The sequence below is a fragment of the Pelobates fuscus genome, chromosome 8, assembly GCF_036172605.1.
Source record: "Pelobates fuscus isolate aPelFus1 chromosome 8, aPelFus1.pri, whole genome shotgun sequence".
NCBI lineage: Eukaryota > Metazoa > Chordata > Amphibia > Anura > Pelobatidae > Pelobates > Pelobates fuscus.
The window spans coordinates 102,289,016-102,315,780 of NC_086324.1; the positions used below are offsets into that span (position 1 = coordinate 102,289,016).

Below are 26,765 nucleotides of genomic sequence, written 5' to 3' on the forward strand. Positions count from 1 at the left end.
CGTACTCCCGCTTTACGTACTCCCGCCTTTACGAACGCTCCACGGACCCGTTGCCATTTTATTTTGACGATATATTGTGTCGGCGGCGCTCCGTGGATGCAGACCGAGGAGCAGAGTTTGTGGCCAGGAGAAGAGAAAGGTGAGTAACAATGATGGTGATCAGTAGGAGGGGAGTGCTGTGCTGAGCTGCTCCCCTCCTGCTGCTGTTGTAGTGTGGCTGAGCGGACTGCAGTCTGCCAGGAAGTGCTCACTGAGAGAGCACTTCCTGGCAGACCGGGTACTGTACCATGGTGATCAGGTACAGGATGGGAGGGGGGAGAGACTCCTGAAAGGAGGGGATGGAGGAGAGGCACATGGACAAGTAAAGAAGGGGAGGGGGGAGAGGCACATAGGCAGGTATAGGAAGGAAGGGGGGGGGGGGCGGAGACAAATGGGCAGGTACAAGAGGGAAGGGGGAGACAAATGGGAAGGAGGAGAGACACATTGACAGGTACAATAGGGGAGGGAGGATAGACACATGGACAGGGAGGGAAGGGGGGAAATGGGACACATGGATTGGGCTAGGAGGGGAAATGGGACACACGGATGGGGCTGGGAAGGGGGAATGGGACACATGGAGAGGCTTGGAGGGGCCAATGAGACACTGAGCGGGGGAAGCAGACAGCTGGAAGGGCTTGGAGGGGAAATGAGCCACTGGGAGGGGGTAATGAGACGCTGGGAGGGGGAAATGAGACACCTGGATGGGCTGGGAGAGGGGATAAGACACCTGGAGCGTCTTAAACGAACCAGAAACAAGTGCAGTGCTACATTCAACAAGTGCGACATGTGGTTGAGAAGGAAGATAACTTATGAAGATTTCAATATGGTATGTCTTATTTTAATGTGCTTACAACATATATGTATTTGCTATGCTTTCATCTTGTATTCGTCCTTCATAATTAAGGTTTTCAATGGAAAAATATTTTGGTCAGAAACGGAACCCATGTTTATTACATTGCGGTCTATGGGAAATTAGTTCTCACTTTATGAACTCTCACTTTATGAACTAGGCTTCGGAACCAATTAGTTTGTAAAGTCGGGAACTACCTGTGTTTGCGTCTATTTGGCTCTTTTACTGTTGTTCAATGCATGGCAGTATTATAATCAAAATGGCACTTGTTTTATATTTACGTTCTTTTTCACTGATCTCTTTATTGAACTTTGTTGTTATGTGTTAACCTCATGTTTACATATCTGCATAAATTCAAAAGGCAATATGGGAGTGAAATATTAGTAGGTTTAATGACCTTGATAACTTTATTAAAAATAAATAGCTTTGGAAGAAATAAGGAGATCGTAATTTACATGTTTTGATGGATGTCTTTGACCGTCCAAACAAATTTTATCTGATTCTTTAACATTCTGTTTGATATTATATGAAGGTGACACTAAAGTTTAAAGGGACACTATAGTCACCTGAACAACTTCAGCTTAATGAGGTTGTTCAGGTGAGAACTATAGCTCCCTGCAGCCTCTCTCATGTAAACACTGTATTTTCTGAGAAAATACAGTGTTTACATTGAAAGCTAGGAACACCTCCTGATACCGGAGAAACTGACGGAAGCAAAGCACAGAGAGATGGACACAGGTTTCTTCAGGAAGGAAGAGATTCTTTATTGGATCACCGATCGGGACTCAGAGGGACTAATGTCACCAAAATACAGCAAGTTCTGAGCCCCGGACAATAGTGCAGGCTCCTTATATAGGCACATAACTCCTCCCATATTAAGCTCCACCCGCACATTCTCTTGACCAATCAATACAAATAAGAATTAACTTCCTGCTTGACCGCATGGCCTGTCCAGCACAATGGAGGAGGGGAATACTACATCCTGTATTCTTGCACATGCTCCGTACACTACTGATCGTATCTTGCCTCGTGCAACCAACTGATCGATACGTCAGCATATGCACGTACACATGCCACGTGGTAATCTCGGCCTACTAAATTTATTTTTACCGAGATTCCACCACATTCCCCCCTTTGATGCCTCTTGATATTTCACAATTACTTGAGGCATCACTTAACCTTAGTTTGCATACACCGCAAGTTACCTTGAACCAGACCAGACCAGACTTATCTTATGATGTGAATCTTCAACACTCATCTTCCTGCATTGGTTCTCCCTGATCTAGAGCCTTATATTTATAAATTGCCATTATCTGTGCAGCAGCCTTCCTCTCTGCTATATTTTCTATCAGGCTTTGCACAGACCTAACTACTAAGGGTATAAGACACGGCAGGAGTAGACACAACATTAAAATCAGTAGGACTCCACCTACCACTGCCTTAAGCCCTCCAAACCACTCATACCAGCTACCAAACCAACTACTTGGATTATACCCTTTCCATACCTGAGTAGGTACATGCGCTAGTTTAACCATATGGCTAGTAAGCTCAGCTATTGCTTGCCCTTCGTCATCTATTTGAAGACAGCAATTGCTCAGGTTAAACTTCCCACATACACCTCCCTCTACTGCCAAAAGGTAATCCAAGGCTAATCTATTTTGGTAGACTGCTGTCCTCATCCTGGTATTATGCTTCGCTAGAAGATTGAGCGCTTGTGATGTCTCGTTAGTAATGATCTCAACCACCGCCTGTAATCGTATAATACGGTTGAGCATATAAATAGGGGTTCTATAACCAAAGGTACCATCTTCTGCCCACGTGGCTGGCCCATAATAATCTATAATACGCTGGGGAGGCCATTCATTATCTTCCCAGGCGCCTATTTCTATGGGTCCCCTTTTCTTCCTATGATTCACATCATACACTTTAACACCCAAAGTCTCACCTGTTTCAATAGGTAACAAGAAGAAGGATGGTTTGAGCATACCCAACACACATGCCCCTTCCCAGTCCTGTGGCAACTCCGAATAGGCTTTCTTACCACAGATCCAGTACAAATTTGCTGGGGCTCTCCAGGTAGATGTGATGGATAGGTCAAACCACACATCCTTTAAATTGGCGTATCTAGCAAACGGGTTAGATGGTTCTGAGACATTTGAAGCCGACCACCAAGTTGTATTCTTTGTATCATCATCATAAGCTTTTTTCCCTAGACAAGTTAATTCTCCTACAGAAGTATTATACATCATTCCTTTCCTTGCTATGCAAACATAACCTATGATGGAGGTCTTTAATCTCCACTCAGATTTACCTCTAACACTCATATGATAATCGGCTTGTGTAGATATTAATTGGTCAACTGCCTCAGAACCGGACATTACCTCCTTTGCTTCCCAAGGCCATTGGTCTCCCATGTTAGTACCTCCACACACATAGCAGTTGGTAACATTAAGACTACCGGCAATACTTTCGGCTAAATCAATTAACAGGTTTTTAGCATTATGGGGGATCTTATTATCTATACTCATCTCTTGATAAAAGGAATGGTATACTTGATGAGTTTGGGAGGATACCGTATCAGTCTCTATCCCTATAAACAATACTGTCCCAGGATCTAAACCCGTCCCATATATTTGAAACCCAAATAAATTACCATATGTATCTAAGAACTTGTCGGGGTTATTTATAAGTATATGGACTGGATTGCATTCCATAGACTTACAATATGGGCTGGTAGGCAACTTAGTCACTATCATGTCCTTGTCTACTGTCTGTCCCCAAGTTGCCCACCCCACACAAGACCAATATGGGCAAAAGTTATAATCTCTATTTGGGCATCTAGGACTCACATATTTATTTTTACTACTGGGACAAATATATTTATCGTTAGACCCATACGTCCTCTCCCATCTAAGATCCCCACATACATTCCACGGCTTTCTACCACTTGATATCGCCTTACACGCATCAAATAGCAGAACACCCGAAGAATGTACGGATTCTAATACTGTCTTGTTAATTAGGGTCCCCTGAGGATCTCCATTCCTGAGAGTCAACCAAATTGTACGAGGTTGATACTCTGGACTGAAGCACTTAGGTTCTCCTACTCCTAAATGGCACACACTATATTCTATATTTAGGTATCTACATCTTGATACATCTCCTTTACACTCGTATTGTGAATGCCAAATTAGGGTTTGGGAAATATGGTTACCTGTTCTTGTAGTCTTAATGCATACCTCACAGCTAGGAGTGTCGGTACCTCTACCTTCCTGAATATAAAAATACACATAAATAAACATTATCATAAACACATCTTTCGTCGTCATCCTCAGTCTTCGTCCGTGCGAAGGCACCTCAGCTTCCAGGATGTAAGGGCTGCAGGGAATGGAGTTCTGCTCGTCTTCACAGGAGTCCCTTCGAGACTTTTCCTGGCTTATATACTATACGTCGGTGAGCAGACAGGCTTTATTATGGCCCTCTCACTCACGTACCAAATCTCTGAAACAATAAAATTTTGTAATCCACAAAGTTCCTCGTCACTCCGACTGAGTCGTGCGTTTTAACCGGATCTTGCAGGGATTCTCTGGATCTGCTGTAACTTGCCAAGAATCGACTGCTGCTGGTTTAACCCTGGAGTGATGTATCCACGGAGTCACTTGGGCTACTTTTATCGCTGTAGGGGTAGACAAAAGAACAACATAAGGACCTCTCCACTTGGGCCCTAACGGTACATTATTACACTCTTTAATCCACACTTGGTCTCCTGGGTGGTAACTATTAACTGGGGGATAAATATTCACAGGTAATCTATCTTGTACCCATTTCTGTACCTCCTCCATAGTCTTTCCCAACTCTACAACCTGCTGCCGGGTAATTCCTTCTCCCAACTGACTCAAATCCCCCCTTAAGTTACCAAGTACGGGAGGTGGTCGCCCATACATAATTTCAAAAGGAGAGAGGCCCATCCTTCTGGTAGGTGTACTGCTGATTCGCAATAGAGCTATGGGTAAGAGAACGTTCCACTTAAGTTGGGTTTCCTGACACATTTTAGCCAACTGATTCTTAATAGTTCTATTCATTCTCTCTACCTTACCAGAACTCTGGGGTCTATATGACGTATGAAGCCTCCACTTTATACCAAGCATATGAGTCAGTTGTTGTAGGCACTGATGAACAAAAGCTGGACCATTGTCCGATCCTATAGAGCAGGGTAGTCCATATCGGGGTATTATTTCTCGTAGCAGGAATCTCACAACTTCTCCTGCTTTCTCTGTACGAGTAGGACATGCTTCTACCCAGCCTGAATAGGTACACACAATTACCAGCAGGTAACGATGTCCACCCGATTTAGGCATCACTGTATAGTCAATTTGTAAATCGGACATGGGGAGTCCCCCCATAAACTGGACTCCTGGTGGCTTTACTGGTCCTTGCCTTGCATTATTTTTAGCACACGTTACACATCTTCGTACAATGGCCTGAGTCAAGTTGGACAATCTTGGTATGTAGAAATGTTTTCTGAGAGATTCCTCTGTGCTGTCTCTCCCAGAATGTGTCCCGTTGTGATAATTTTGGACAATTTCTACCGCTAGTGATGCTGGAATGACTATTCTTCCATCTTCTAACTGATACCACTTGTTCTCCAAATACTTTCCAGGTTCAGTCTTTAACCACTCCTCTTCTTGAGCTGTATAAACTGGAGTCCATTGAGACAGTGGAGTTGGTATAAGAGCAGCTATATGCCCCACATATTCCTGTCTTCCTGATTCAGCGGCACGCTTAGCTGTACTGTCTGCCATCCGATTTCCTTTAGTTACATCACCATCTCCTCTCAGATGCGCTCGACAATGTATAATACCGACTTCTTTCGGCTCCCACACTGCTTCCAATAGTTGTAGGATTTCAGCTGCATATTTGATTTCTTTGCCTTCTGAATTCAATATTCCTCTTTCTTTATACAAAGCTCCGTGGGCATGAGTGGTTAAAAACGCATATTTGGAGTCCGTGTAGATGTTCACTCTTAAACCTTCAGCCAATTGTAACGCTCGTGTCAGTGCTATCAATTCTGCCTTTTGTGCTGATGTTCCTTTCGCCAGTGGCCGAGCTTCTATCACCTTGTCTATTGTTGTTACTGCATATCCTGCATAGCGGATCCCTTCTTTCACATAACTACTGCCGTCGGTATAATATTGAACATCGGGGTTCTGGATGGGAAAATCACGAAGATCTGGTCTACTTGAAAATACTTCATCCATTACTTCCAAACAATCATGTTGACTTTCAGTAGGTTGTGGCAAAAGGGTAGCTGGATTTAAGGTGTTTACAGTCTCTAAATGCACTCTTGGGTTTTCACACAACATTGCTTGATACTTAGTCATACGGCTGTTACTAAACCAATGATTTCCTTTGCGTCTGTACTGCATGTGGGACTCGTACATAAAGTTCTTGACCCAGAGTGAGTTTATCGGCTTCAGCTACTAGCAGGGCGGCTGCAGCTACGGCTCTTAGACAAGGTGGAAGTCCGCTGGCCACTGCATCCAGTTGCTTAGACATGTAGGCAACAGGTCTTTGCCATGATCCCAAGTACTGTGTCAATACTCCCACAGCCATTCTTCTTTGCTCATGTACATACAGGTAGAATGGCCGTGTGTGATCAGGTAGACCTAATGCTGGGGCACTCATCAAAGCCTTCTTCACATCTTCAAATGCCGTTTGCTGTTCTTGAGTCCATAAGAAGGGGTCGTGCTCTGTACCTTTGATAGCTGCATACAGAGGTTTTGCCAGTATCGCGTAGCTGGGAATCCATATCCTACAGAAGCCTGCTGCCCCCAAGAATTCTCGCACTTGTCTTCTATTCTTGGGTATCGGTATTTGGCACACAGCTTCTTTTCTCTCTGGCCCCATAATTCTTTGACCTTCAGAGATATGGAATCCCAGATATTTGACAGTTGGCAAACACAACTGAGCCTTCTTTCTAGACACCTTGTATCCTGCCTTCCAGAGAATGTGTAGTAGATCGTGCGTTGCTTGCTGACATATTTCCTTTGTAACTGCTGCTATCAACAAGTCATCTACATACTGTAACAATACACACTCTCCTGGGATGGACTCGAAATCCAGTAGATCTTGACTTAGAGCTGAACCAAATAGGGTAGGTGAATTTTTAAACCCTTGGGGCAGTCTTGTCCAGGTCATTTGGCGTTTTGAGCCCGTTACAGCATTTTCCCATTGGAAAGCGAAGATACATTGACTTTCTGCGGCAATTCGGAGGCAAAAGAAGGCATCTTTGAGGTCTAAGACTGTAAAGTAAGTAGCCCCGCCCGGAATTAAAGCAAGCAGGTTATATGGATTGGGTACAACTGGATGTATACTAACAACCGCATCATTTACTGCTCTCAAGTCCTGCACAGGTCGATACTCATCTGTACCGGGCTTTTGAACAGGCAGCAATGGGGTGTTCCAGGGGGAAGTACAGAATTTTAGGATACCATACCGTATGAACTTATCCAGATAAGATTGGATGTTCTTCTTAGCCTTCTGCGGGATGTGATATTGTCTTAGGCTCACTGGATAAACCCCAAGTTTTAGTTCGATTTTAATAGGTGGAATATTGCGGGCCAGTCCTGGTGGGTTGTTCTCTGCCCAAACTCCTGGTATGTTGAATAAGGACTCATCACTCCTAGGGTTTTGGCTAGTCAACGCTGTATAAAGTCGCCACTCTTCTTCCTTTGGTACGGATAATGTCATAATACCTGAAGGTCCATTAAACTTTAAGGATGTTGTTCCATTTGGTAGGAACGTAATCTGCGCTTGTAACTTAGATAGCATATCACGTCCCAGCAATTGGACTGGACATTCAGGCATATAAAGGAATTGATGTTTTACTACGTGGCCTCCCAATGTACAGAGTCGACTTTTAAGAACCGTTTTTTCAGCACTTCTTCCAGTTGCTCCTATTACAGTAATAGTCCTTCCAGATGGAGGAGCAACTAGATTAGTCACCACTGAATGTTCAGCACCAGTGTCGATCATGAACGCACTCCTTTTTCCCCCTATTGATACATCGACCATAGGCTCCGCTCGACCAAGGGGGATGGAGCCCGGTCGGTATCAATAGTCCTCCATGACCGTGTCAGCCAATCCTACAAAGTCCCTGCCTTCTCTATCGCGGGACCTTTGCGCTGCTGGGATATACCTATCTTCCCTAACACTTCCTCTGTTCCCATTGCTCCCTCTATTACCATTACTCCCTCCGGGGCCTCCTCTACCTCTCGCTCTGCCTCTAAAGTTTCCATAACCTGTCCTAGGTCTGTCTCTCTCATACTGTTCTCTTCGCGGACACTCATTTCTCCAATGCCCTTCTTCCCTACAGTATGCGCACTGATTTCTACTTAGAGGTTCCTCATTCCACTTACTATCGCCTCTATCTGGGCCCCGTCTATCTACGCCTGCGATCGCTACCGCTAACATATCTGCCTTTCTACGCATCTTACGCTCTTCCTCTTTCTTAGTCTCTGTTTCCCTGTTCATGTATACTTTATTCGCTACCTCCATTAGTTGGGTGATAGACATACCTGCAAACCCTTCTAACTTCTGTAGCTTGCGCTTAATATCTCCGTAAGCTTGGCTGACAAAGGCGGAGTTCACCATTCGGGAATTATCTGCGTCTTCCGGATTAAAGGGGGTATACAAGCGGTATGCCTCCAATAATCGGTCATAAAAGACACTGGGCGCTTCATCACTTTTCTGAATCACCTCAACTGTCTTCGACATATTAATGGCTTTCTTTCCTCCGGCTTTCATGCCAGCAATTATAGCGTCTCTATAGGCTCTGAGTTGAACCATATCAGCACCATTTACATTCCAGTCGGCATCGGTGTTAGGATAATGTGTTGCGGCCCATGCTGCTGGATTGGCTTGATTCAAAGCACGGGCTCTATCCTCTAGCGCTTTAATGGCCGCTTGATTAATCCTTGTCCTTTCCTCATTGTTGAACAAAGTCATTAATAACTGCTGGCAATCAGCCCATGTCGGGTTATGTGTCTGAACTATCGAGGTGAACAGATCGGTCATAGCTTGTGGTTTCTCAGTATACGAGGAATTGTGGGTCTTCCAATTCAAGAGATCGGTAGTCGTGAACGGGACATATACGAAGACTGGGTCAGCATGTGCCATTTGACCTGCGGCATCGATATAGGCTGACCCGGGATTCAGACGAAGAGGCATCTGATAATGTTTTAATTGTTGGGTACCGGTCAGTTGTCGGGTTAGTATGGGGCTACGTAGAGGGGCGTCAGTTAGAGGTTCCGGTCGGGGGGTAATAATGCATGAGGATGTGGGAGCTTGGTTTTGGGAAAAATTAGTAAATAGAACACTTCGAGCCGAGCTAGAAGAAGCTTGACCGGAAGTCTGAAGTGGCGCCAAATCAGGATATTCAGATCTAATGGGGGTTGGTTCTGGTTCCGGAAGGGGAGATTTAGTACGAGAGGGGGTGGATTCTGTACTGGAGGAGGAAGCGGAAGTGGATGGGGGAAATGGGGGAAGGGGTGCAGGACTTCCTGCATTCGCGTCACTTCCTCTTAAAGGAAAGTAAGGGGGCGGCAAAGGGATCTCGGACTCAGGGGGCGTGTCCAAAATGGGCCTAACACCAGTCCTAGTGGACAAACAAGTCCTAGCCACCATGAGGCGACATTGCTCCTCGTGGCATGTCTGAATCCATTTTGGCGAGTCATTTACGGCCTGTCTCCAACAATCAATATAAGGAAACTGCCCGTAAAGTTCAGGCCTACCCGATACAGCCACGTGTAAGCGCTGTACCAGAGTTGGATCCAAACTGCCAAGTGGCGGCCATGCCGCAACCAAAGTAGGCCACTCCCTAGTACACAAAGTGACCAAACGTACAGGAGACATTTTAACCCCAAAATCACATGTTTTGAATCCCTTTTTAAAATTCTTCACCATACAACCTAAGGGATCCGGAATCGTTGACTCCGACGCGCCCATACTTATCAATGGAACGTCGTTGACAACGAATACTATGCACGCGTACTATTCAACAGTCACACCCGTTTCCTCTGGCAACAGCACCACGTGGTACAGTTACCAAGTGAAACGTACACAATAACACAATAAACACTCAGGGAATTCCCGTACACACACAGCTGTTACACCAGTCACTATATAATCAATATTATGCCCTTTGGCGAAACTATACAGTCACCCACGCTATAATTCTCTATATATGAATTACCCGTCTATAACACACCCCAGTAACATCGTCTTTTACAAATAGCGGTTACAGTACGGTTAGCATAGGTCAAAGCACAATTTAAGGTCACAATACAATTATTAGTGGTTATGGTGTTAAACATGCAATGGACGACAGTGATTAGTACTTATATACAGTGTCAGTAAATATACAGGGTTATGGTACCGTGCACTATGATACAGCAACACACTATTAACACTCTCGCTAGACGGCTGAGCTTGCGCTATCTAACAAGATATACACTTTACTAAACAATCTTTAACACATTTACAATTCCCAACTAAACTATTGGCCAGTACCTTGAATGGACTACCTAAAAACAATCTACATCCGTTTTGGTTAGCCACACTGCCCAAGCACCACATATAGCGAGCTAGAGGACCGAATTTACACAGACGCCTCTTAGTCGATTACTATCAAAAATCTAGTGGGTTCCAAATTTACACGCCTTCCCACTTAGCCAAGATAGGTTGAGAGCTAGCGAACCGAATTTACACAGACGCCGCTTAGTCTCCCGGTCCCTCCGACCTAGCGAACAAAATATACACCCTAGAACGCTAGTCTAGACAAGACACCGGTGTCCGGCTAGGGCTATTTACACCAGAACCCCGCCTGACTAACAAAATCAAACGGTCTGACTAAAGAGCGTTCGATCGAGCGGTGCGCCTTCGCTCCTTCCCTCCGACAGAGGGGGCAGATTCCATACACAAATAACCCCTTATGGGCCTACCGCACAATCGGTATACCCCTAGTGGGTCTGCCGTCTAAAACAGCAGTTGTCTTACCTCCTCGTTCCTGAACCTGAGTTCACACTCATCGACGGGGACACCCCAGCACTTCTTACGTAGAGGCCGATGATCTCCTGGACAACAGACCAGTGGCGCCGAGACGAAGGGAGGTCCACGCAGAAGTTCAGGGGTGCAGCCGTAGAGAACGTGGGCAAAGATAGACCGTCTCACGCCTCTGCCTCTCAGCTACCGTTGAACGATGAGCTTCCCGGCCAATGCACCAAATGATACCGGAGAAACTGACGGAAGCAAAGCACAGAGAGATGGACACAGGTTTCTTCAGGAAGGAAGAGATTCTTTATTGGATCACCGATCGGGACTCAGAGGGACTAATGTCACCAAAATACAGCAAGTTCTGAGCCCCGGACAATAGTGCAGGCTCCTTATATAGGCACATAACTCCTCCCATATTAAGCTCCACCCGCACATTCTCTTGACCAATCAATACAAATAAGAATTAACTTCCTGCTTGACCGCATGGCCTGTCCAGCACAATGGAGGAGGGGAATACTACATCCTGTATTCTTGCACATGCTCCATACACTACTGATCGTATCTTGCCTCGTGCAACCAACTGATCGATACGTCAGCATATGCACGTACACATGCCACGTGGTAATCTCGGCCTACTAAATTTATTTTTACCGAGATTCCACCACACTCCAGTTGCAGTCACTCAGAATGCCACCAGAGGGACTTCTGAGTTGATTGAGGCATAAAACTCCTCAATCCACTCAGATATACTGTCAGCAGAGCACAGGGCAACACTGTGTCTCCTCCCTCTGCATGCAGACACTGAACTTTCCTCATAAAGATTCATTGATTCAATTCATCTCTATGAGGAGATGCTGATTGGCCAGGGCTGTGTTTGAATCATGCTGGCTCTGCCCCTGATCTGCCTCTTTGTTAGTCTCAGCCAATCCTATGGGGTAGCACTGTGATTGGATCTGGCTACCACTTCTAATGATGTCAGCAGACCGTTTTATTTTTAATTTTTAGGCAAACAGCATGCAGAGTTACAGCTTCTGGCTTGAATACAGTAAGATTTTTACTATATTTATGGAGGCATGAGGGGCCCAGGGAGCTAGATGGTTGTGTTAACACTATAGGCTCAGAAATACATGTTTTGTGTTCCTGACCCTATAGTGTTCCTTTAAATATTTGAATAAAGTGCCAAATGCATTCTTACTGCCTTTGGAGCATATTGTGCCCTTTAAATTACTTTAAACAATAAAGAGTAGTTTCTCCACTTCAAATATTTGTGCTTAAAATGTTCAGTTCCATTGTGAATTTTTTACACAACTCTGCAATCGTGGTCCTAAATTTGCAATGTCCACCCGAGGTTTCACTGTGTAATGAATGCTTTAGTGAGCATAATTACCAGATTTGACTAATTTCATGATGTGAAGTCATGATTTTATTAAGGACATTAAGGCGAGTATTATGCTTTATCTCTTTCGTTAATCCTAAGCAGCAAAGAAGGGATATTGTAGATATTTTAAAGAAAAAAAACATGGACCCTAGAGGGTTAACCATCATACAACATATTAACCAATAGGAATACTCCTTTCTCTATAACAGGGCTTCACAACCCAGTCCTCAAGGACCCCTTACCAGTCCAGGATTTAGGGATTACCCTGTTGTGTCTAAAGTGTTTGTTCCTCCTCCCCCCTCCTTAAAAACAGATTAGACACAGCAGGGTAATCCCTAAATCCTGCACAGTTCGGGGTTCCTTGAGGACTGGGTTGTGAAGCCCTGCTCTATAATGTCCCATGTGACCTTAACACTCTTTCGTACTGGTGCTGACGAACATTCCAACAAGACCGAAGTAGACCACCAACTAGATGTGAAGAACAGCGACTCCGGGATAATCCAACGATGGAACTTGGAATAAAACTTGCACACGTCCGTTCGAGAGTGTGAGGGACTGATGTGAAACCAATTAGGAGGCTGTAAAAACAAAGAAGTGATAAATATGTCCTTGGCTATTAAATTGTCTTTTCCCACCGAAAATTGCAGGAGTTGTTGGGAGTCTTTGGCCATCGGGACTGTAATGTCTGTATCCTGTAGGTCGAGTTTGACCATTCAATCTCCTAACAGGAGAAGGTCCCGAAGAGAGTGAATGCCCTCCGTTTTTAAATGGTCGTATGCTACAAAAGTGTTCAGTGTTCATAGATTGATGACCGGTCGAAAGCCCCCACCTTTCTTGGGGACTAGTAAAAGGTTGCTCAGGAAACCTGGGGTGTGAGGATGAATTTTCGACATTGCACCTTTGGATGCTATGGACTGTATTTCATACGACACCAGGTGCCGGTCGTTTGCTGAGAACACAATGTGGTTGGGTAAAAACCTCTGAATAGTGTATGAAGTCTATGGAGTAGCCTAGGACAGTTTGAATAACCCAAGCATCTGAGGTTAACCTGCACCAAGCATTTACAAAATGACTCAATCTGCCCCCCACTGATATCTAAGGGAAATGGCATGAAGTCATAAGGCAGTCGGCCATAGTATGAACCTATGGGTCCGCGAGGCTGCCAAGGTCTGCCTCGAACCTGGAAAAACGGTGACTTGGATTTAAGTTCAGGTGCTTGAAACCTGGAGTGACTGGAGCCTTGTGAAACCCGGGAGAAACTGTATCTGCCGGCCCCACCAAAAACTCTCTGGGAGAACACCCGCTTCATATTGGCTTGCGCCTTTTCAAGTGCCGTGAAGGTCTCTACGTATGTGCCTAATTCCTTCACAAAACTGTCCACAAATAGGCCTTTTGCCTGTGGTCCAGGCTCTGAAATAGCTAGATTCACTAGCTTAGGCTCAATTTTTAGGAATATTGCCTTGCGTCTCTCAGTAGCTAATGCCGTATTGGCATTGCCCAACAAAACAGACAGATTGTTGGATCACCAGTCTGCGGGTTTACCACCCGCTAGGGCCGTCTCAACTATTTTGAAAAATCTTCGCACTTGGCCCCTTGACATCCATGATTTTATCCTGACAGTCCCGCAAGTAAAAATCCAGGCCATTTTTCGCCTTCCACCCACTTTTACCCAAGAATTGTGCGATTTTTGGGTCCAGGCCCGGCGTGGTGCATGCCATATCGGTAAGAGTGGGCCATGGGCATTCTGCTCTGAGTTTATTCCGTCCGACTTTGTCAAGTGGCTTTCTAGTGGGGGCGGCAATATATTTCGCCACATGATCCAATGGGTACCACTCTGAATATCTCGGATGCTGTGGTTCACCCTGAGTGTCAAAAATGGTGGAGTCATCCACCACGACCTTAGAGTCAATCCCAGGCCTGACAAAGAGCCATGGTTAGGCAAATATGCGCCTCATCATCGGACTCGCTCAGTGCCTCCTCTTGTTCAGACTCAGATTCGGAAGACTCAATTAGAGCTTTTGCCCTCTTCCAGTTTCTCACCGATATTTGTCAGGTGGATGGCGCTTTGTTGTGATGCAATCACATCCTCTGTGACCGGATGTACCCTGTCCGTCTAACAAGTTTTGAAGGCATCCTTGTCCAAGAGACAGGATTTTTTGGCATTTTACGCTCTCTGGGGGCAGAGGGGAAATGAGAGCAGGTGGTGTCTGGATGGACATTAGGGCTCGTGTGATACAGTGGGACAGGTTATCAGACATGGTCCCCATAGCCAAAAAGATGGCTTGCGTTACTGATTTTGCCATTGTAGCATCCAGAAGGGAATGAAATTCCTCAGAAAAACACCAGGGGCACAGGGGTTTTAGTGACCCCAGTGGAAGAACCGGCGGCGGAAACTTACAACTCTTTGTGGGACTGCACGATACAGTAAACATAATAGTGTATGTGAGAATAATAAGAGATAATAAAATATATCCTAAGGATGTGGTAAGGGAATCACACCCACACTAATGGACAGAGCCCTAGAGAGGCAGAGAAACTGAATATAGGGACCGACAGAATCAGCTGTATATAAATTAGGCACAATGACAAGTATAATCACTAGGCACACTGACAAAGAAGCAAGCTCACTGAATGTCCCCTCAGGAATGGCTCCTGGGGAACACCAGGAGGCTGCTTCAGTCACACAGCCGACCTGTCGACTTTATCCCGCCCCAAATGAGCGGTATTGGCCACGAAAGAAAGCGCAGCAAAATTGCCAAAAGGTGGCCACCGCGATGCGCGAGCGGCGCCAGCCACACACACACACACACGAAGCCGGGACCGCCGAATAGCGGTACCCGGCAGTGAGAGGGGTCATAGACTCTGTGCAGACAGAAGAAACAGGTCGGGAAATAAGCAGACCGACCTGGAAGCAGAGGGTTGGGGGGAGAGGAGGGAGCTGAAGTGAGGGATTGAGGGAGCAGTGCTCTCAAACCACACAAACAGTAGGAATAAAAACCAGTACAAAAATCATTGTATACAGTGACAAAATATACACCAATGCAGTGATATATATTTTAGAAATAATAAAATCAATACAGAGTTAATTGGAGTGATGCTTAGCTGAGGAGGCAGCAGCAAAGAGGAGTGGCTTAAGGTCACATGGGACATTATAGAGCAAGGAGCATTCCTATTGGTTAATATGTTGTATAATGGTTAATCCTCTAGGGTACATGTATCTTTTCTTTAAATATCTACAATATCTTTTCTTTGCTGCTGAGGATTAAAGAAAGAGATAAAGCATAATATGAGCCTCCATGTCCTTTAATAAAATTTTAAAGCGATAGAGGAACATACAAAACACACATCTTTAAATTGCATTAATTGTTCTACATCTAGTTAAAATACTGTGGTGAGTATACATATCAACTTACTTTTTTATTTATGTTTTGATATTTTACAGCTGTCTGTTGATACTATGCAGTTTCTGCTCTTCCTCTACATTCAGCAAATCAATAAAGTGTCATTGAGAACCTCTCTTATTGGGGATGAATGGCCCAGTCCAAGACCCAAATCTCCAGCTCCTGATATTGCAGGACAGTCAAGTTTCCATAATAAGGTACAGTTTTGTTATTTATACAATATTGGTTCCTGGTTCTATATATTATCATCTAATGAGCTTTTCAAGCTCACCTGTTTAAAGCTTGAAATGTTTAGGGAACAACTTATAGGGACACTATAGGCACCCAGACCACTTCAGCTCATTGGTGTGGTCTGGGTGCAGTGTTCAAGGACCCTTAACCCTGGAAAGGTAATTAGTGCAGTTTTTTCTTCTAACTGGAATAATTACCTTTATGGGTTAACACCTTCTCTAATGGCTGTCTACCCACAGAAAAGCATCGGATCAGCTGACATCATCAATTCTGATGATCTCAGCCAAGGAAGTGGGTGTCAGGGCTTACCTGAGTCCGGCAGGCAGAGATGTATGCTCACCCTTGCAAGAAAACACAGGCCGAGGTGGTCAGGCAAGAATTCACCTGGCATGTGAGTCGGTGTGCTGAGAATGTTGGAACAGCCACAGAATAACGTCCAGCCCCCAGTGCTGGATACAAGGCAAGATACAAACTTCAGGCTGTATGGTGGCTCAGAGGAGAAACAGCAGGCCCAGGACTAAAAAGTACCCAGGTGCCTATATCCCTTATTGGGCACTTCTGGGGTGACCTCGTCTGGATGTCGCGGTGAGAACCGTGACAGTACCCCCCCCTTCAAGAACGACCTCTGGGGATGTACAGGTTCTTAGTAGAGGTTGGATTCACCCTCTTCCTCTGAAAGGTCAAAAACATTATCTGGTAGGAGGTACGTTCTCCCATAGGCATCCATGCCATATGTACGGTCTTCTTCCAGATATTTGGGAAAAACAGTAGCCATAGCTTTAGTAGTTCTCACAGAGGAGGAATTCACAGCTTGCAATGCTTTCTCGAACACCTCAAGATCCTGTTTACATACAACAGTGCCATTAGAAGCATATGTGCAGTCAGGTGAAAGAACTTCTTTGGCAAGGCAGGAAGTGGTGATGGTGCTTGCTTGAACAGGTGTTTCTTCGGATAAAGGTATAGACGTTTCTGGAGCTGGAGGAGGGACTTTCTCAGGAGTACTGACTGTGTTGATTACCGTGGTCTGCGTTCCCTTTTGTGTCACGGAATGAGAACAGGCTAGATAGCAACCTTGGCAGATTCCAGGCTGTGTTGCCGGGATGACAGAACGGGTACAGACAGTACCTACTTGAGCAGTTTTAGGCAGAGGTGGGCGAGTAGGGAGGGAGGGAGATAAGTGCCCTCTTTCTCCACAGTAGAAACATAGGCAACACCCTCTCTTACGGTCTCTCTCCTTAGACGACAACCTAGTTCGGGTAAATCCAATCTCCATGGGTTCCTCCCTGTCCACTGGAGTTTCACGGCTTGCTTGAGTACAATCAGAGTGACAAGGCAGTTCCCTGAAGGTGGGTCCACGCTGCAACATGATGGGGACTTGGTATGTGCGTTTAAAGTCCTTTTCTCTAGGTAACCGAGATCTGCGGGTACATGGAGCAGGCTTGGGAGTAGCTTTCCTGGAGGCAACGCACTGAGAGTCCATTGCGGTCATGAACGACTCCCAGCTGTCCAAGACAGTGCTTTTCTCCTGCAGCCTCTGGTATGCCCACTCCTTAATCCATCCAGAAAGTAAATTAATAGCAGTACGGACCTTGACAAAGTCGGTGGCATAGGTTCTAGGTTTCAGGGCAAACGGGAGCTCACAATCCATCCTGAATGTTGTGTAGAAGGAACGGGAACCGTCAAAACAAATGGCTCTGCATAAGCAGGTTCCGGGGTTGGGCGTACTGTGCCTTTAACCCTTTAAGGACACATGACATGTGTGACATGTCATAATTCCCTTTTATTTCAGAAGTTTGGTCCTTAAGGGGTTAAGAAATAACATTTCTCGCTGCAGCTCCAAAACAATCTGGGCCAGGCTGGACACTTGCTGGGACAGGGGTGAGCACATCTCTGCAGACTCCATTGGTCAGTTCCTTCTGTCAGGGCTTACCTGGGTTGGGAGTCCGGCAGGCAGAGATGTATGCTCACCCTTGCAAGAAAACACAGGCCGAGGTGGTCAGGCAAGAATTCACCTGGCATGTGAGTCGGTGCACGGGGGCTGTGCAGGATAATTCCGAGTCGCGGTACAGGAACGGATAAACCAGGAGAATAGTCGTGGGAAGCCAAGGGTCAGAGGAAGCCAGAAGTCAGAATAAATGAAAACACAAGCCAGAGTCAAGAGCAAACTGGAGAACAGGAAACGGCAAACTGATCACCAGAGTCAAGGAACTGACACTGCCTTCTGGGAGAGGCAGTGTTTTATACCTGGATAATGAGGCCATCAGCTACAGGTGTGCTGAGAATGTTGGAACAACCACAGAATAACGTCCAGCCCCCAGTGCTGGATACAAGGTAAGATACAAACTTCAGGCTGTATGGTGGCTCAGAGGAGAAACAGCAGGCCCAGGACTAAAAAGTACCCTGGTTCAAATCCCTTATTGGGCACTTCTGGGGCGATCTCGTCTGGCAGTCTGGATGTCGCGGTGAGAACCGTGACAGTGGGGTGGAGGGCAGGACCAAACACCACACTAGCCAATCAGCATCTCCTCAGAGTGATGCATTAATTCAATTTATTTCAAAAGGCTGTGTTTACACTTTAAAAAGCCTGCAGAGAATGACTATACTCACCAGAACTATATTAATCTGTAGTTGATCTGGTGACTATAGTGTCCCTGTAAGTTTATTATGCTATATTCATACCTCCTATATGCCTTGTGTAGTCTTATAAATCCAACCAAAATTGTAATTCTAATAAAAATGTTGTTATACCTTTTAATGCTAGTTAATGTTTCTATCACATAATTTTCAATAGAGTTTCAAAACAAACGTTCTGTGTCTCAGTACAGACAAAAATAGCTTGTGGAATCAGAAAAATTCCTATTTAGTTATGCATTACATATCCCTTTGTACATGTGACGAACTGAACCTCATCATGGGTTCTTGGAGGGGCCAACTGGCCAGCCTCTTGCTTCAGGACTATGGGCCTTTGCCCAATGCACTTTAAAAGACTCTGTTAATGTAAGTTATGTACGTTTGTACTCCAGACAGAGAGACCAACCGTTAGCCCTGATTCCCCGGAACTGTTTTGGGCATAGGACCATGTGCACGGTCGATCAAAAATAAGACTTCCAGGAAATTCCTGAACTGATCTGAGTGATCTTTGGATATGTTGGTCACCCAGATCAGGGCTAACTTTTGTGGGGGGTTTGTGTGTGTTAAGGTATTTTTGGGGGTTTGTAAATATTTGGGTTTTTTTTTCTGTGCTTGGAGATAATTGGATTAGATTAGTACAGTTCCTGATCCAATTATCTCCCAGGCACAGAGGAGGGATTATCTGATTTTGTACGGGAGTGTCCTGGACCTGAGAGCCAATGTGATTGTGTATTTATTTCTATTGTGGCTTACACTCAGGTCAGGGGGGAGTGCCCCTTGCATGGGGACTATCATAAATGGCCAGTTGTGGCTACCATTAAAGATAGATTTGTTTTACCCTTCATGAAGTCTAGGCTCATGTTTGGGGGATTGGAGAGCTATATTCACACTCTGGGGATTGCTATAATCTACTATACTCCTTTGGATCACAACAATTGCTCTTGTAAGAGCAGCCTGCTTCACTCTCTGGACTAGGAAAGGTCTACCCACTGGAAGCTGAATCCTGGTCTTGGGTCCAGGGTGGGTGGAGGACAGCGAGACCCCAACCAAGCTGTGGCAGTTTGTGTGGTTTACGGTGGTTATGGTGCTCCAGTGCAGTGCTTATGGTGTTCGCAAGTACTACAAAGCATCGATTGACGGAGGTACCCAGGTGGGGTTGAATTTATAACATTGCCTTCTGATGATTTCATTAGCCTTTGCTTAGGCATGCGTGAAACTGCATTAGCACTCTGGCAAACTTTCTGCCATATTACATACAAAATAAAAATAATTTAAACCATAAAATGGAGCAACCATAACAGCGCAATCTCCTAATGATTTCAGCTAACATGGAATAACCGTACTAAATACTTGAAATCAAAACTTTTGTAACTGTGTTGTAAATGTGTAAGTTAACATTTTTATTTAATCTTTTATATAGAACTGGGATGATTACAGCCACTATACATTTATGCAGAATCATATACCTTATCTCTTGGAGCTGCTTTTGGAACCTGACCAACTCACTAAATCGGCACAGTCAAGCCATAGTAGTTTACTGTCTCTTGAAGATGCAAAAGCCATTGGTTTTCTCCTTGAGGGATCTGTAGACAAATATAGGACTGTCCATCCGTTTCTGGATATGGCAGTTTGGCAACCAATGCACCATGCTAGTGGTTATTCAAAGACTTCAAATACATTTTCACTGCAGAAATTACAAGCCTGGATAAAAGATTGTCTTTTAGTAAACCCATTTGGAATGTCTGCATGTATCAAATCTGGAAGAAAGTTGGCTTGGGCACATCAAGGTAAGAACCAATTGATATGCTGCGTAAACTAGAGCTATATTTTAGATTGAATATCTATTAAAACACGTTAGCTGGTTGCAGCCACCGTAATTAAACGTTAAATATGCAAAATACATATTTACCACCTATTGTAGTTTAATGCAGTATAAATATAATAACATAGTTTTAAAAAAACTTAACTCTTGTAGCAAGCCCATGTGTTTGAATAGTCTTGCAATGTCTGTGACATCTTCCAGAATGTAGGAGGAAAAAAAATTAACGATCTGGCACAAACCTCTCATTGTAGGTGTTCCTTTATTAGGTGTTCAAACAGGACAGGTGATGTTTCAGGCATACACTAGGCTCATTCACACCTGTGACACTGAAGTTTTATAAAGACCTAGTGCTGAAAGATCATCTGTTCTCTTTGAGCACCTAATAATTGAACATCCGCTTTGCTTGTGGTGGATCAATTTTTTAAAATGTGTTATGTTGTTTTACACTGGATTTGGAATTACTGGGTATGTTAACATTTAAAATATCACATTCACACACTTTATTGTATCATACAAAATTAAATTTATGTCTGTTTTCATGGTACTAGTTAGCAATTTGGAGAAAGCCACCAGAATAAATGGCTTTATCGCAGCCTTTTTTTTTATTTTTTTATTATTATTATTAAAGGAACACTATAGTCACCTAAATTACTTTAGCTAAATAAAGCAGTTTTAGTGTATAGATCATTTCACTGCTCAATTCACTGTCATTTAGGAGTTAAATCACTTTGTTTCTGTTTATGCAGCCCTAGCCACACCTACCCTGGCTATTATTGACAGAGCCTGCATGAAAAAATAAAACTGGTTTCACTTTCAAACAGATGTAATTTACCTTAAATAATTGTATCTCAATCTCTAAATTGAACTTTAATCACATACAGGAGGCTCTTGCAGAGTCTAGCAAGCTATTAACATAGCAGGGGATAATAAAATCTTAATTAAACAGAACTTGCAATAAAGAAAGCCTAAATAGGGCTCTCTTTACAGGAAGTGTTTATGGAAGGCTGTGCAAGTCACATGCAGGGAGGTGTGACTAGGGTTCATAAACCTATTGATTTAACTCCTAAATGGCAGACGATTGAGCAGTGAGACTGCAGGGGCATGTTCTATACACCAAAACTGCTTCATTAACCTTAAGTTGTTCAGGTGACTATAGTGTCCCTTTATGCACAGGTGTCTGTATGGGTTTTATGTTGAATTAGGGAAGAATATGAATGTTATCTATTGATTGATCTGGTAGCCATTTACTAATCAGAGCAGGTCCATCCTCTGTGCAAGGCAAGCAGGGCCCTGTACATGTCCTCACACCTTGCACCCTAAGCATACTGGCCATTGGGCAAACGAGCGGCAGACCATGTGTTTTCTGGAGTGGATCAGAGAATTGCTGGGGTTACCGAGTATTAGACCACAACAAAGCAACAAATCTACGCCACCTACTTGTCCATAGCCAACTAGAGCCTCAACAACCATCTCCAACTTGGCTTCAATCGTCCAAAGGGATGTATAAGTGTGGGCACTGTAAAGCTTGCAAATATATACCATCCAAAACAGTAGTATGTACAAACACAAAAACAGAATACACAATTAAGGAATTCATGAATTGCAGCACAACCAAAGTCATCTATGTCATCACTTGTAGCTGTAATCTTCAATATGCGGGTAAAACCTATAAAGAATTCCGTAGGCGAGTACTACAACATGTCAACTCTGTGATGAGTCTCAACATCTCTACACCCGTGGCAAACCACGTAAGGAACTTTAATGATACTGACCCCTCTAATATTAATTTTCAAATCCTGGAACGTATTCATCTTAATACAAGAAAAGACAACTTTAACCTTACATTATTGAAAATAGAATCAAGATGGATAAATCTATTTAAGACACCTTGCGGTCTTAATGAGCCCCTTGCGGTCTTAATGAGGAGTTCAATTTTACTACTTCATAATTAAATAGCATTCCAATCGTTTTTCCGTATCAGTGTCCCCATTGATACTTAGGCTCAAAGGTTTTGATGACTCTTATTATTCAGAATGAGTCATCCGTTAAAAACATCACTGGTAATCACTTTTGTTACCCCTATATCAGAGTTAACCTGTGGTTAACTATTGATATTTGTATCATCTATCAGCTAAAATCTGTTCCCCTTCACTTTACAACCATTAAACTCCATCTGGTCTTCATCCATACGTTATGACAGTTGAGACGTTAGACAGATTTATCTGTCACAATAGCAGTGCTTTTACAACAATGATCCTGCTATTAGCCTCTAACAACGTATCTACTCAGACCAAATTTAGTTTGGATCACATATTAAGAAACTAGTAGCACCAAACATTGTCCATGAGTCCCACACCAGTAACTATTTTCTGGCGGTCAGTGATTAATCAGTTAAAACAATGCATTAATCTCCAATTACCATTTTAATCTCTAGCCTTATAAAATGATATATAACGGTTAGGTCCTTTTCTTTCCGTTTTAATAACGTTCTCATATTGGGCAATATCTTATCTTAACCATTTCTCTTACTCACATCATGGTTATTTGCTGCATCAATTAATTTAAACTTTTTCCCCTTCGTTGTTGCAATCAATAACCACTTCACTTTGTCTCTATTTATACATTCATGACATTGAAGACTCAAAACAGACAACAAACAGTTCACCAGAAGTATCTTTTTTTTTTTTTTTTGTTTATGATGATCTTGCTATCTGCCTATACCAATATAGCCACTCAGACCATATTCAATAGATCACCTATTTACAAACAAGGTACACTAAACATTGTTCATGAGTCCCACACCAGTGACTATTCCCTGATAGCCACTAACCTTTGACTGTTAACTAAAATATCACTTAATCTCAAATGGCCAGAATAATTCCTAGCCCTACACATATAACGGACAGGTTCCCTCCTATTACTATTTGTGATACTAAAGATCACTGTAACGGATCGCCTGGCACCCCGACTTGGTACCTCCGTTAATGGATGCTCCTAGCGCTTCCTGAGGACTCCAAGCACTCTGGCAGACACCACAATCACCGAATCCGAGAAAACCTTTAAATTCTCCCAAGCATATGAATGCTGTAGACCATTGAATAGGAACCATATGAATAGGCTTGTACTCCTAGCAGTCAACTGGAACAGCATGCAATAAATCCTTCCCCCCAATAATGAGACGACACATCACTTTGAGGGGGGACAACATATCCAAAATTCAAGTCATTCGGATGAACAGTTCGGGAGATATGAGGTTCCAAAGATTTGACCGACCGCATGGGTAAAGTATCCGAAAACAGTTCCATGCATTTTGGCCCTGCGGTCGGTCACAAACAAGGGAATGAAAACAGACGAATTGCCTGTGTTATAGAGCCTGGAGAGGGTTTGAATGAATTTCCTTGTTTGTGGGGTTCTTTTTACCGAACGGCGGGTCATTCGGTAGTTTCTATACGAATTTCTGGAAGTATGGAGGTCTCAGCGGTGTTTGCCTAGTCAAGTGTCCGATTTTAGTTCCAGACACTCGACGGCAAAACACCGCTGTTCGGTAGTTTAAGATGGCCGCCGCCACGTGTTTGTTTCCCGAATGGCAGCCACCCAGAGGACAAAGAATACATTACACTGATTGCCAATTACCCGTTTGCAACATTGTTGCAAACTGTAATTGGAGGCACACTTATTCCTGGGTGGTCTGGTTGTTCGGTAGTTTCACTCAATATAATGAATGGAGTGATTCTACCGAACAATCAGATGAATGCTGCATACATATCCCAGGTTAAACTCAACACATAAATACATATGTAATATTAAAGGCAGTATACTGGAATATGCTCCACAGCCTTAAAGGGACAGTAGTCCCAAAAGTCCCAATATGTCCATCGCTGATTTTAAAGGGCCAGTAGCAGCAATATAAAGTACAATATGCCCCAAATAACCCAGGGGCCATAGTCAGCAGGTAGGAGGCTAGCAAACAGGCTTCTCCAGGGCCCAGTGGCGAGGTTGGTTTCGCCACATTTCTCCCCTTTTCCAAACAGACTAACAGGGTACCTGACCTCTTGCCGGTCAGTGCCCTTGTTAGTCCAGCAGCCCACCCACAAAACAGAAACAGCAGTACAGCCCACCCACAATAAATGGTTACTACACCTGAGTAAGAGAAAAACTTGTCCCGGTCCAGGTGCCTCACCATGGCTGTGTGGGGGACTGGTAGGCTGTTTTGGTGGGTTGCTGAGTGGGCAGAGCCCAGCGGTACTCTGCCCTGGTGCCAGCACTACCCCGGGAGTAGTCTGGTTGGAGCCTTGCTGGAGACCGACTGTCTCCCCTTTAGATGCACAGCTCTGCTGCCAGAGGGGGAGACCGACTGTCTCCCCTTGAGTTACACCGCTCTGCTGCTGGAGACCGACTGTCTCCCCTTGAGTTACACAGCTCTGCTGCTGGAGACCGACTGTCTCCCCTTGAGTTACACAGCTCTGCTGCTGGAGACAGACTGTCTCCCCTTTGGCTAAACAGCCCTGTTGTGGGGGGGCAGGACCGACCGTCCTACCCCCTGTGCTGGAAGTGCAGAGACCACGGTCCCATCTGCACAGGTGTGGGGCTTACAGTCTCCCCCTGGTACATTAAGCTGCCGCTGAGGAGAGGTGGTAACCAGCTCCTCTCCCATTAGAACACTCTGCCCAACGATGATCTGCCGCTGGGGAGAGGTGGTAACAATCTCCTCTCCCATTAGAACACTCTGCCCATTGATGATCTGCCGCTGGGGAGAGGAGGTAACAATCTCCTCTCCCATGCCTACTTTCAGTCTTTGTGGAGGGAGACCGACTGTCTCTCCTCCCAATTCAGTGTCCTGCTGCTGGGGAATAGAGACTGGGCTCTCTATTCCCAAACAATCACGCTGCTGCTGGGGGGTAGGACCAACTACCTCTGCCCCCTGTAACTCAGCCTTCCGCTGGGGAGGGAGGACGCTGCTCTCCTCTCCCTGCACTTCACACTGCCTTCCCGGCATATCACTCTGCTGCTGGGGGGTAGGACCAACTACCTCTGCCCCCTGTAACTCAGCCTGCCGCTGGGGAATGGAGACTGGGCTCCCAATTCCCTGCAATTCACACTGCCGCTGGGGAGTGGAGACTGGGCTCCCAATTCCAATAAATCACGCTGCTGCTGGGGGGTAGGACCCACTACCTCTGCCCCCTGTAACTCGGGCGCAGAGACCACGGTCCCATCTGCACTGGTGTGGGGCTTACTGTCTCCCCTTGGTGTGCTAAGCTGCCGCTGGGGAGAGGGGGTAACAAACTCCTCTCCCTTACACACTTTCAGCAGCTGGGGAGCAGGGCTGACCCTCTGTATTCCCTGTAGGCAGGGCGCAGAGACCACGGTCCCATCTGCGCTGGTGAGGGGTTTACTGTCTCCCCTTGGTGGGTTAGGTTGTCGGTGGGGAGAGGGGGTAACAAACTCCTCTCCCTTACACACCTTCAGCCGCTGGGGAGAGGGGATAACAGGTTCCTCTCCCTGAACCGTAGACTGACGCTGGGGAGGAAGGACGGCCCCTTCAGCTCCCTTTTTGTTTAAATCTGCTAGGCGCTGCAGGAAATCTGCAGTTGATTCCCTTATGAACTGCACAATTTTCTCAGAGGGGTTGGGTCCAAAGAAAGCCAGCCGTATGGCAATCTCTCTGTCCAACCGCTCCTGAGTGTAGCCAGGCGCCATGCTTGCTCTGCTGCAGTTGCTTCTTTTGTGGATAGGGACGCTGTACGGGTACTAGCGTTGTCCTCCCTTTGTAATCCAAACGACCTGTGTCTCCGAGCTGCTTTACCTCACACTAGGACGCCATCCCACCGCTTGCCACCAATGTAACGGATCGCCTGGCACCCCGACTTGGTACCTCCGTTAATGGATGCTCCTAGCGCTTCCTGAGGACTCCAAGCACTCTGGCAGACACCACAATCACCGAATCCGAGAAAACCTTTAAATTCTCCCAAGCATATTGTAGCGGAGAGCCGATCTTTCACAGCTATTCTCCACTAGAGATCACAGTGAGGCTCAGGAACAAGGTGATGATAAGTCCACAGGCAAGGTTTCTAGCAGGTAGAGTAATACAGCAATATCCCCATCGCAATCCCAATAACTGGACGACACACAGTTTCAGGAGTAGAACTGACAAGCTTTATTCCACAGTTCCTTATAAAGCCCTCTCCCATGCAAGGGAGGAGGTTCTATCACTTAAGACATTATCCAATCTGTGAACAGTAACCTCCCACACATCTCCTCCCCTCCTCTAGCATCATAATCCCCTTTTCATGTACATAGTTTTACCCAAGTTTTGGATGTACCCTAAATACTTGGGGTACATCCACAAATCCAATATCTCCA

The 26,765-nt window shown here is 45.0% G+C and overlaps 1 protein-coding gene across 1 annotated transcript in view; it reads left to right on the forward strand.

The window, feature by feature from the left end:
* Positions 1-26,765, forward strand: part of TBCCD1 (TBCC domain containing 1) — a 71,338-nt gene that overhangs the window by 1,381 nt on the left and 43,192 nt on the right. Inside the window, exons 2-3 of the mRNA XM_063430199.1 lie at positions 15,763-15,918; positions 20,004-20,370. Coding sequence (XP_063286269.1) covers positions 15,763-15,918; positions 20,004-20,370 — 523 coding nt within the window. The remainder of the gene's footprint in view (positions 1-15,762; positions 15,919-20,003; positions 20,371-26,765) is intronic.